A 12,720-nucleotide genomic window follows, 5' to 3' on the forward strand; every position below is an offset into this window, starting at 1 on the left:
CTGTAACCTGAGCGTTTAGAAAGCGGAGGCAGGAGGATTAGAAGTTCAAAGCCAGCCTCGGCTACATAGGGTGGGACCAGTCTGAGATATGTTTTCTCATTTAAAAAAATCTGAAACCAAAACCAGCCCTTTATAGAACCACTGTTTATATCTCTGTACCTGAACAGCGTCTGTGTTTGTCTATCTTGAGAGAACAGCAGGACATGGGAAGGGCCCAACCTTTCTCCTCTTTGCTAATCTAGAAAGAAGGAGTGTGGAGCTTTCTGTTGTTTCTGTCGCAGAAGTTTGCACGGCATGGGGAGGCTTTAAAAAAGGCCCAGGCTGGTCCAAAATCACATCTCTCCTAAGCATTCCTTGGGAAACCAATGATGGAGAGGAAGCCTGTGTCCCATCTCTCATCCTGTTTCTGAGCTCTGGAGTCGCGGCTTCCCTGCTCCCTCAGTGACAGCTCACATCGCGCTTTCTCAGCTGTGAAAGAAATCTCTCCCAAGATAAGGGCCGCATGTGCCTTTTGTTGTGGAGTTTTTCTCTGAATTATCTTTGATGGCTAGGACTTGGCCGCCCTCTTTCTAATGCTGTGGCCTGACCCTGTGTCACCAGGCATTTGAGACAGGTTCAGGGTGTGGAACTGAAGCCCCGGGATTAAAAGGATCTATTGCACTATAGTCTCTCTCTCAATCTCTCTCTTCTTTTTTTCTTTATTTATTTTATGTATATAAGTACACTGTAGCTGTACAGGTGGTTGTGAGCCATCATGTGTTTGCTGGGAATTGAACTCAGGACCTCTGCTCCCTTGGAGCCCCACCCGCTCTGGCCCAAAGATTTATTTATTGTTATGTGTAAGTACACTGTAGCTGTCTTCAGACATACCAGAAGAGGGCGTTAGATCACATTACAGATGGTTGTGAGCCAGCATGTGGTTGCTGGGATTTGAACTCAGGACCTTCAAAAGAGCAGTCAGTGCTCTTAACTGCTGAGCTATCTCACCAACCCTCTCTTTTTTCTTTTGCTTTTAATGTAGCTATTAATTTTTTTCTTTGAATTGAGATATAACTCACATGCCGTAAAGTTTGCCATTTGATATGTACAATTCTGTATTTTTAGTGTGTGGCTAAAACCGCTAGTTCTAGCACATTTTATGCACCCCCTTACACACACCAAGAAACCCCCATACGCCTTAGCAAGCTTTCTTCTTTTCTTCTTTCTCCAACCCTGACAACCTCCATAAACCTTCAGTCTTCATGAATCCTTTGCTAAGGATGAAATCATGGAATATGCGACCTTTCTCCTCTGGGCTCTTTTTCACTCAGCATGATGTTTTCAAGATACATTCCTGGGTAGCCACTGCCAGTCCATCCCATAACTGAATAGAACTCCACGGCATGGACAGACCGCATGCCATTTGCCTCGGAGGTGGCATTTTGGCCCTGAAGAATTGTTGATATGCTTGGATTCTATACAGAAATACCTCCCAGCACTTGGGAGGCAGAGACAGGCTGATTTCTGAGTTAGAGGCCAGCCTGGTCTACAGAGTTCCAGGACAGCCAGGATTACACAGAGAAACCCTGTCTTGCAAAACCATTAAAAAAAAAGAAGAAGAAGAAAAGAAAATACCCCAAATCCCCCCCCCCCCCACTGCTCTGGTCGGAATGTATCTTTCTGGTCTTGTTTTCAGGTTCCGGTTTTCCTGGATTGATACATTGGAGTCAAGGGGGAGGGAGGTGCTGAGGATGCCCAGGGCATGCTTGATTTTCCATTTTGTGGATTTACCGACTTGTGATCCTATGCAGACTTCCCATTGCATAGACTTCTCCCCCTTCCCCTGTCACCCACCTCCAAAGGTCCAACAGCTCAGATCTGGAGCGCGTGCTTGCGCTGTTCAGGAGCAGAATCACCGGGCACAAATTGTCACTTTTCAGTCTGAGTCAAATGTGCGCTGGGCTCCAGCCAACTGTTCTTTGGCCAGCCCTGAAAAAACAGTCCAGTTTGTGAGCAGCAGACCAGCAGGTGTGGACCGAAACCCAGCGCTCTAGAGGAGAGGAGAGCTCAGGCCCAGACTTTCCAGGCAGTTCCTGGAAGCCAGAATCAATCACACTGGGATTTCTCAAGACTTTGGCAACGTGCTGGCTAGCTGTTCCTTCCCATGGGAATGATTGTGTGTCTCAGTGCATCTGCTCCCCCCTCCCCTCATCTACTCTCCCCACCCCCACCATGGTACCTAGCTCCCAGGAGTGGAGCCTAGTTCCCTTCTCTGACTGGTGTCAGTCAAGGCAGGAGTCATGGTAATAGACCCACCCCCAACTCTTCCAGAACATCACGCTGTTTGCACTGGTGAAGTGTCTCCCGCCAAGATACACATCAGCTCCGGCTCCCCAATGGCCCTTAGTCTCTTAGGGGGGACCCGTGTGGCTTCTCTGGAGCAGGTTGTTGGCTTGAGGGCTGGGGGAGGCATGGCTGGGAGGCAGGCTCGTCTGTGGGCAACAGCAAGCATTTTAATCTGCTTTGATTTCTGGTCTTTGGAGAGGGGCTGGGCTACAAGGCCCATTGTTTATGTCTTAGGAGCCAAAAGCAGACAAAGGGCCCTGGAGAGAGTCCTGGAAGCCAGATAAAATGCCAGGATTCTTTTTGTCAACCTGCTCCAGCTCAGTCCTTCCCATCCTTATCAGCTCCTTTAAGAAGACTATGGGCATTTAAAAATAGTTTGTCCCGGAGTGTTCTAAAATACAGCTTTGCTTAGAAACAAGAGTCCCTTGCCCTCTGTGTGACACTCCGCACATGTGGGGGTGGGGGTGGGGGTGGGGGTGGGGGGAGATTTTGACCTTAGAAAAGGTATTTGCCTTTGTAGCTCTAGGTGGTGGCAGAATGGGCCACCTAGACTTGAAACCCCAAACATAGGAAATAGTTTCATGTTTCTGGGCCACACGCTAGGTGACGCTTACTCTGCAGTATCATGAGGCCCTCCCTCATATGGCAGTGCGAGCAGGCACAGACCTCTGGGAAACTGATAGAGCATCTATCCTTCCTGCAAATCTCCCGCTCTCAATAATAGACCAGAGGGGACTGCCGTGAGCCTGCCATCACTAACGTCACCACACTGTGACATACTTTTAGCTCCAGCCCAGGTGATCGCTCACCCAGCTGCCGTCTCATGCTTATCTTTTCTCTCCTCAATGGCTCTAGTGACATCAGCTTTCCCAGAAAAGGTAATGCCGGCAACCCCTCACGTTCCCTCCCTCTGCAGCCAGTGACTCTGTTTGGAAACCGCAAATTATTTACCTTTCCTCTGCCCTCCCTCCTGCCAGTGGATTTTTATTTTTCCCATTGATTTATTTTTTTTCCAGGAGAAAAACAAACAAAAGTTTAAGATACCTCCACCCACCCTCACATTTTAATTTCTTAAAACCTGAGCGTTGTGGGAGCCCAGGGCACCATCTCTTTGGTCATCTTCCAGAGGCTGCTTTACTCTTGGGTGACTCTGGCCTCCGAGAAATGGCTTAGGCCAGGCAGGTGCCACTCAAATGGGCCTTTGGAGCTCCAGTTGACCCCCTGCTATTCACTGTTGATGAACTGTCCTCTGGGCTGGGCGCAGGCCCTTCTTTGTGACTCCCATGCCCTTTGTTTTGCACAGAGGTTGGTTTAACAACTCAGTTTGGTGAGGCTCCAAGTTTGTCACCAAATAATATTGAGCAATCGTGTGTTTAATGTTCCCAGGCATGTGGCTGAAACCTTTTGAAGAAGGGTAGAAGGCGACAACCTGTTTGTAAGTTTATTTTTTGCAAAATTTTTTCCTGCAGTCCTCTCTTGGAAAAAAAAAAAAAGTAAATTACTCCCCCCCCCCATCCCCTCCAAAACCAAACCAAAAAACTAAACCAAGTTGAATTCTTTCATCTGTATTTGCTTTTACCCATTTAGTTTCCCTTGGGTTCAGCAACAAAGAGGGGAGATTTGCTTTCCTCTCCTGAAATACAGCCTCTTCCTCTAATTTCCCCCCTAAATCAGATGGATTCTCTGGTGTCACAGTGCCCATCAATGGCACAGTGGCATGGATAGTCTCGAATTTTTGGAAAAGCGAAGAGTTTGAAGTGTTTGGTCCATCACGTCTACTGTTGGGAGTTGTGAACTCAGGGCTCTGTTTTCCTCCGCTTGCAATTATAGGGATTGGCAATTTGTTTCCAAATCCATTGACCCAGTCTCTGGAATCTGGATGGGACTGAGTCCCTCCCCTCAAACCTTTCATCCTAGGAAGTCAAGGTTTACCTCAAGCTCAAGCGTCCCCCTCTCATGTAAACCCAGGGACACTGATGAGTAACCTTGATACTGGGCCTCTCAGAAAGCAGCTGGAGCCAAGGAAAACACTAGAGTATGCTCCCTCCTGAGTGCATCTTCCCAAGGAGCTGAAAAGCATGCGGCGACCATGATCTCATTCCTAAACACCCCACCCACCCAGCAGGGAAGTCAATCGGACTCAGTCCGCAGGAGAAAGAGATGGAACCTGAAGTGTGGGGAAAGGGGCTGGCCGAGAGCCTGAGAGGTTAGCTGGGGCACCCGAGGACCCGAGGACCGGAAGACAGAGGTGGGGAGGTCTTTTCCAGCTGGGTGCTTAGAGCATACAGGCAAAAACACATTTAAGGTCAGGGAGGGATTGGGTCAGCTCGTATTTGATGTGGTTGAAAAGGAACCAGGGGAGTGTGATGCAGTCAGCATAGAAGGGGTACCCGGGGCGAGGGGGTGCTCGCGGAAGGATGAGAAAGGTCAAGAGGGAGTGCGCTGACCTTCAGATACCTTCTTGGAAAAAGAGACCACTGGGGAGCCGTGTGGGGACACACAAGACCCCCTGGGCAGTGCTTGGAGGAAGAGAGCTCCCCGCAGTGGGCCATGAGCTTACCTGACTGGGCTTACTGCTTCTGTGCCCTTTCAGGGTAGAGCTTCCAGAAGCTTCCTTCATGCTGATGCCATCCATGGGGGGGGGGGGTATTCCTCTTGCCTTTCTTTATTTCTTTTTTCTTTTTTTTTAAAAGATTTATTTATTTCATGTATGTGAGTACACTGTCGCTGTCTTCAGACACACCAGAGAGAGCATTGGACCCCATTACAGATGGTTGTGAGCCACCCTGTGGTTGCTGGGAATTGAACTCAGGACCTCTGGAAGCGCACTCGGTGCTCTTAACCGCTGAGCCATCTCTCTAGCCCCTTGTCTTTCTTTCATTGCCTGTTCCTGTGCAGACCCAGCACGGCCACCCATCAGAATTCCCTTGAGGTCCTCACATTTTACAGTTTGTATATGCACTGCCTCTTCCCTCGTAAGAAACAGCCGAGAGGACCCTCTGTTGTTGCTCTGCCACGAGACCCCCAGAGTATCCCCCCCACTCCCACCCCTGTGGCAAGACGATGGTCACACTAGGGAATTATGTCCCTTAGTAGAAACCCAGGCAGGTATTGTAGGTGGATGTGGGCGCAGGCGCTGTGAGCACACTGGAGGCCCTGCCCTTGGAAGGCTGGTGAGACTGCACCACCGATCGCAGTGGCGGCTGGGGTCGGGCAGTGTTCCCATTTGCTGCCACGCACAGTGCTGGCAGCAGGTTAGGGGAGAGCTGTTTTTTCCACACACAGTGGGCCCTGTTCACCCTCCAGGGTGGGTAGCTCAGGATGTCAATCTGTGATGCCTTCCACAGGGCGGGCTCCGTCTCATCCATGCATGCTGCTGGTGCTTCTCCTCCTAGGCCTCTCTCTCTCTCTCTCTCTCTCTCTCTCTCTCTCTCTCTCTCGCCTCCCCGCCAGTGACACCTCCCGTTTTCCCCTTTTGCCATTTGTGCCCTTGCTGAGAAGATGAGCTCTTCTCGAGGGAGCCTGCCTGCCTGCCTGCCGTGTGTCTCCCCGCCGTTCCTGGATACTGATATCTTGCCGATCTGCTCTCTGCTTTCAGGTTCAGCCCAAGTTCCGTTACCCCTTCTACTATGAGATGTGCTGGTATGTCTTGGAGAGATACGTGTACTGTGTGACCCAGCGCTCCTACCTCACTCAGGAATACCAGAGAGAATTAATGCTTGTTGGTGAGTAGCCTGCGTGGCGCTCGGAGCCAACTGCCTGGCCGGTGCAGAAATTCTTTCTATGGTGGAGCCTGTGGACAGTCCTGGGTCTCCTGGGATTCTTTAGAGCCAGAATCCCGGACATTAGGCCTCTCAGGAAATGGCCCAGCTTGTGAGCCTCCAACCTAGAACACAGAAGCCAAGAAAAGGAGCTTGTGACCCTCAGAAGGAACACAAGTGTCACCCCCGCCCTTGATTGTGGACGGAGAAGCCTGTCACCCGTGTACTTGCTAAAACAGGACCATCCCACAGAACGAAGAATCCAGCTTCTTCTTGTTCCTCTGTGGTTACCAGCTGCGTTTTGGGTTTCTGTCAGAATACACAGCTAGTGCCCATAATCCAAGCCAACTTTACCAAGAAGGGAGGTATGGGCGGGGCTTGCAGCACAGACTTGAGGGAGAAGGATTCTGTTGTAGAGGCAGGGAAGGGGCTTAGGCTGTCAATTGCAGTGCCCTGCCCTGCTGTTGGTACTTAGAGGGACAACAATATCAACCCATGCCTTGATTCATAGATTCCTACCAGGAATTCTCATCTAGCTCGACTGGGACCCTGATGAATTTGTAAGAACCGGGCATTCTTCCTTCAGTGTGGGGCAGCTAGTAGTCTGGGGGAACATTGGCTGATGTCATATGGCACTATCACAAGATACAAACCCAAGATAGGTCTATCTCACGTTCACAGTGTGTGCAATTTCTTCTGTGGTCTCTCTGTCTCTCTTTTTTAAAGATGTATTTATTTTTATGTAAAAAAAATTAATTTCTAAAATTTTTTTATATTTATGTCGCTTCCTTCAGACACACCAGAAGAGGGCATTGGATCCCATTATAGATGGTTATGAGACACCATGTGGGTACTGGGAATTGAACTCAGACCTTCGGAAGATCAGTCTTTGCTCTTAACCGCTGAGCCATCTCTCCAGCCCTTCTGTGGTCTCTTAGTTTTTAAGACTCTCCCTGCTCCTGGAGTCTTTGGTGTTTATTTGTTTGTTTTGAGGTACAGCCATCCTATTCAGTCCAGGCTAGCCTAGAACTCCCTGTGTAGCCAGCCTAGTATCAAAGTCTTCATCCTCCTCCTTGCATCTCTCCAGTGCTGAAGTTTCAGGTGTCATGTTGGTTGACGTTGGGCTGGGAATTGAACCCAGGGCTTTATGCATACTAGGGAGACACTTCTGTGCTTGTTTAGTCTATCCCCAGGGGTGTATAAAACATCATCTTAGAACATTATCTTCAAAAAAATTGTATCCCTTAACTCTCATCTGTACCTTTGTGTGTGTGTATGTGTGTGTGTGCCCGCCCACGCACACATGCCTGTCAGAAGGCAACTTTCAGGAGTCTTCTCGTACTATGTAGGTGCCAGGGATTTAACTTGGGTTGATAGGTAGCAAGTGCCTTTACTCATCTTTACCTAAACCATCTTTATCAGCCCTTGACGTCTTTTTTAAACATTTATTTATATATGTATATATAATGAGTGTATATACAGATTCCACCGTGAAGGCCAGAACTGAGCATCAGATCCTGTGGAACTGGAGTTACAGGTGGTTGTGAGCTGCTTTGTGGGTGCTGTGAACCAAACCCAGGTCCTTGACTGATTTATATGCCTGTGATAAAATGCCAGGCATACTGCATGGTAAAGCAACCGTGTGGGTATACTGAACTGGGAAAAGCAGAGCTGGGATTTGAACCTGTGTAGGGCTGGCCCTTCTACAGGCCAGGAGGCCTGGAGTGGATCCTTGCTCTTTGCATAAGAGCGAGTAGACTCTACAGAGCTTCCTTCATTGGTGAAGTGATCATAATTTTATCTTATGATCATCCTCACAGATGCCCCAAGAAAAACCAGTGTAGACGGCTTTTCATCAGATTCCTGGCTGGAGATGGAGGAGGAGTCCTGTGATCAGCGGCCCCAGGAGGAGGAGGACAAAGAGGAGGAAGAGGATGGTGGAGATAAAACACCCAAGCTACCCACTGAGGGCCCCACCTCACCCACCAGCACCCTGTCAGAAGACCAGGACAGCACAGGGAAGAAGCCTAAAGCCCCTGCCATGCGCTTCCTCAAGAGGACGTTGTCCAATGAGTCAGAGGAAAGTGTCAAGTCCACAGCGATGCCCATAGACTACCCCAAGACGCCCACAGGCTCCCCAGCCACTGAGGCTTCTACCAAGTGGACTCACCTTACCGAATTTGAACTGAAGGGCTTGAAAGCCCTGGTGGAAAAGCTAGAGTCTCTTCCGGAGAATAAGAAGTGTGTCCCTGAGGGAATTGAGGACCCCCAGGCCCTCCTGGAAGGTGTAAAGGTGGGCAGAGGCCATGGCTGGGTCGGGCTTAGGGGTAGATACTCTGGGGTTGGTCCAGGTGCTGGGCTGGTACTCCAGCTAGGCAAGCCTATCTGGATTATGGAAACTGGGACTGCTTAGCAGCTAGGTAGAGGCTTGCCCTGAGGTGATATCAGCTTCTTTGATGATCCTTTTGGAATCTCAAGGCTCCCCCTCATCCCCAGGAGGTTTAGTGTGTATTATAACACTGTTCTGTTGGGTTTGGCAGACAGACTTCTATCTCTTGGTGAGAAGGATTCCCATTCTGGGTTGATTTTTCTACAGCATGAGCCTGTGCTCGAGAGCTGGTCACACTTCCTGGTGACTGAACTTAACAGTCATTACTACGGGCAAGTTACAGCAACCTAAAGTTGAGCGGTTTCCATGATCTCAACTGTGTCTGCATTCTCCAGATTAGGAATCAGGCCCTGAGGGTCAGGTAGAGCTGGGATGCGGATCCAGGGGGGATGCGGATCCAGGGGGGATGCTGATCCAGGAGGGATGCTACAGTGCCTGCTGGGCATCCCACTATGCACAACTGCTTCTTGTCTCGTGGCTAAGTCTTCTGTATGAGGTCAGGAGACTTGTCCGTTTGCTGCTCCAGGGTCTGATTAGGGCGGTACAGCTTGCTGTCTACTGGTGTTAGAAAGTGAACTCGGATTTCTTCCTTGTGAATTGGTAGTTTATCTGGGCAACATTGTGTTGGCCTTGCAGGGGCTCAGGGACTCAGGGGCAGAGTTGGGGGTTGTGGGGTGGTGCGGGTGAGAGTATGTGAAATATTGGGGCTCAGGTCATGTGGCCTAACAGTTAGTGCTGGTATAGGGAACCATTGGACAAAAACCACTGGTCTAGGAGCACCTCACTTATTTGATTTTGTCATGTGTGAAACCAGATAGAATGCAGGGTATCGTACACACTGGGCAGGTCCTCCTGCACCTTCACCATGTCCCATTTCTACTGGGTATTTTTGTAGTCGAAACCTGAGGATTCTGTTCTGTGGAACCCAGGGCTCTCTGAGTGCGGTGAAAAAATGCTGCTAGCGGATGAGACACGCCCCTCTTGAAATGCACTTGTTTTGATAGTAGGACCAGGAAATCAGTCGTTGAGTTCAGATTTTTTTGTTTGTGTTTTGAGACAGAGTTTCTCTGTGGCTATCCTGGAACTCACTCTGTAGACCAGGCTGACCTCAAACTCAAAAATCTGCCTGCCTCTGCCTCCCAAGTGCTGGGATTATCAAAACTGCCTGGCTTTTTTTTTTTTTTTTTTTTTTAAGATTTATTTATTTAAATACACTGTAGATGTCTTCAGACACACCAGAAGAGGGCATCCAATCTTATTACAGATGGTTGTGCGCCACCATGTGGTTGCTGGGAATTGAACTCAGGACTTCTGAGTTCAGATTTGACTTTCGTTCTCAACTGCTTGTCATGTTGCGCTGAGCAGGTCATTCTGCTTATTATTTTCTGGTGTTCTGTAAAATGCAGTTTTACAAATGAAATGAAATTTCCCAACACTGGGGAGGCGGAGGTAGGCCGACTCTCTGAGAGTCAAGGCCAGCCAAGGCAGCGTAGTGAGATGCCACTTCAAAAAGCCCACAACAGAACTAAGATGTTGGACATGGTGGGCTTCATCCTTCTAGGGACCAGAGTTTGAGGTTTCTTGGTCACGTTGAAATACTTACGTATGTCATTAAGAAGTGATGTGTGCGGGGCTGGAGAGGAAACCCAGGTAAAGAGCTCTTCATGCTTTTATCAAGGACCAGAGTTGAGTTCCAGGCCACCAACCCAAGGAGACTTACCTGTAAATGCAGCTCCAGGGAAAACAGTGCCCTCTTCTGGCCCCTCAGGGCTCCCTTTAACTTATTGCTGTAATCACATGCATATAATGTGCACTCAATTAAAACACAAATGTGCATTCAATTAAAAATAAAATCTTGTTCAGATGGTCCCAGCCCTAGGAAGGCAGAGGCAGGCGGGATATCTGAATTTGAGACCAGCTTGGTCTAGAGAGTGAGTTCTAGTGCAGCAAGGGAGACTCTGTCTCAATAAATAAAATAAAATAAAATAAAATAAAATAAAATAAAATAAAATAAAATAAAATAATAAAATAAAGCAAAACCTTGGCTAGCCAAATAGCTCAGTGAATAGAGAGGCACTTGCTGTGAAATCTGATGACCTGAATGCAATCCCAGAACACACATGGTGGAGGGAGAGAATTGACTTGGCTGATTGATCTATCCTCTGACCTCTAAAGGTGTACTCTGGGATGCCCCCCAAGAAATACACATAATGAAAATTTTAAGGAAATATTTTTTAAAAAAACTGAGGACCCAGGTTTGCTCTCATAGAAAACTACATGATATCTGTGATCTTCTAGAAAATAACAATCTTCTGTTACTTTCGGTTCCTGAAACTACTCTTCTCTCTCTCCCGGGTTCCTGCATACAGCTGGTCCATATAAACTCACAAAGGCATGCATGCATAAAAACATATAATAAAGTAAATCTTTAGAGAGAGAGAGAGAGAGAACTGAAATGGGGGTCTAGCAAGATGGCTCCAGCGGGTAAAGGCCCCTGCCACCCTGCCTCACACCCTGAGTTCAGTCGCTGGAGCCCACATCGTGGAAGCAGAATAAATAGATGTAATAACAACTGGACTCTCTCATTTTTTAAAAAAGATTTATTTTATATATGTGAGTCCACTGTCGCTGTCTTCAAACACAGCAGAAGAGGGCGTCTGTTCTCATTACAGATGGTCATGAGCCACCATGTGGTTGCTGGGATTTGAACTCAGAACCTCTGGAAGAGCAGTTGGTGCTCCTAACCACTGAGCCATCTCACCAGCCCTGAATGCTTTTAAAAAAAGAAAAAGGCTAAACAGTACAATGGCAGGGAATGTGCCGGGGACTTAAGTTTGAGGATCAGTGAGGCTGGTTTGGGTCAGCCTCTCTGGCCCCAGGCTCTTACCCTGCCCCCACTGCAGCTCTCCTCTGTTCCTTAGGGAACAGGTACCATCTGTATTTGTTTCCTCAGACTAACAGGAAGGTCACAGAGCACCTTGGGTTCAATTGTTTTCTGGGTCAGTAGAGTGGGCCCAGAAATCATGGATATACAGAGCCGTACCCACACCCAAGGCTCTGGGAAGCGCCTGCCCTTGGCTCCTCCCTCTTCTTGTAGCTGCTAGCAGTCCTTGGCATTGCTTGGCTTGTTAGATCCCTCCCACCTGAGATAGATCATAATGACACTCTCCTCCCCCCTCCCCCCACCATCTGTCTCTCTGTCTCACTGTCTCTCCATGTGGTCAGTGAGTGACACCAACCATTGAATTCAGGCCCAGATGAATCCAGCAGAAACTCGGGTCAGCCCAATTAAACATATAGTATAGAGACCGTCCTGGGTTGCATTCTGGGGCTGTCGCTGCACACGAATTTTAGGGACACACTGATTAGCAACAATCATGGGATGAAGTAATTCACTCTACGGTGGGATTGCCTAGCGAGGTGTCTCTCCTGGAAAGATCTCTGCTTCCAGGTAGACCTCAGAGAGGGCTGTGGCTCTGGGTAGAAGGGTGAGAGGGAGGGGCATGTAAGTCTTTGAGGATGACTATAGTCCTCAGATTACTTCTAGTGACTAGAATATAACCCGGTATGTGTCAGGGCTATGAAGGGCTTTGGCCTAAGTGAGCAGATATGCCAAGAATGTAGGTGAGTGACTTCATCAGCTGACCCTCTTGCAAGGTGCTTCCACAATTGGGACAATTGGGTTCAGCGCAACCATCATTAACTGTTTATGCCACGCACCCTTGGCACAATTCCACGCTCTCCTGGCTTTCCTCACCTTATCACGGTATGGAAAACCACCTATCCGTTTGCATGGAATTATGGGGCTACAATAGAATTAGGGGACTAATGGGAATCATGGGGTTACACAGCATAGTCTTGTTTTAAATCATCTTCCTCTCCCTTCCTTCCTACCTCTTTCCCTCCCTGCTCCCTCCCTCTTTCCTTCCCTCCCTTTCTGTCTTTATCCCCCCCCCAATCCCCTCTCCACCACCACCCCCACTTCACCACCCCACCTTATAGTCTGTCTCTACAGCCCAGGCTATATGTAGCCCGATCTGGACCTAATCTTGTGGCAGTATTGTCTCAGCCTCTCCAGCGTCAGGATTATCAGCATGAACTAGCTAGTGTATGGGGCCAAGTGTCTTTTCTCAACAGCCGAGTAGAGGTCAGTTGTATTATTCTGACATCAAGCTCCAAACAAAGAGAGGAAGAAAGTCCTAAATTCAGAGTGCGCTGCCCAAATGGACGTCAGTTCTAAATTAA

The 12,720-nt window shown here is 48.6% G+C and overlaps 1 protein-coding gene across 6 annotated transcripts in view; it reads left to right on the plus strand.

Annotated features, from left to right (window-relative positions):
- Kdm2b (lysine demethylase 2B) overlaps positions 1–12,720 on the plus strand; it is a 146,679-nt gene that overhangs the window by 74,688 nt on the left and 59,271 nt on the right. For all 6 annotated transcript variants that reach the window (XM_052168301.1, XM_052168297.1, XM_052168300.1 and 3 more), the window contains 2 exons: positions 5,924–6,050; positions 7,907–8,379. In XM_052168301.1, the coding sequence (XP_052024261.1) occupies positions 5,924–6,050; positions 7,907–8,379 (600 nt within the window). The remainder of the gene's footprint in view (positions 1–5,923; positions 6,051–7,906; positions 8,380–12,720) is intronic.

Source organism: Apodemus sylvaticus, chromosome 22 (assembly GCF_947179515.1).
Source record: "Apodemus sylvaticus chromosome 22, mApoSyl1.1, whole genome shotgun sequence".
Lineage (NCBI taxonomy): Eukaryota > Metazoa > Chordata > Mammalia > Rodentia > Muridae > Apodemus > Apodemus sylvaticus.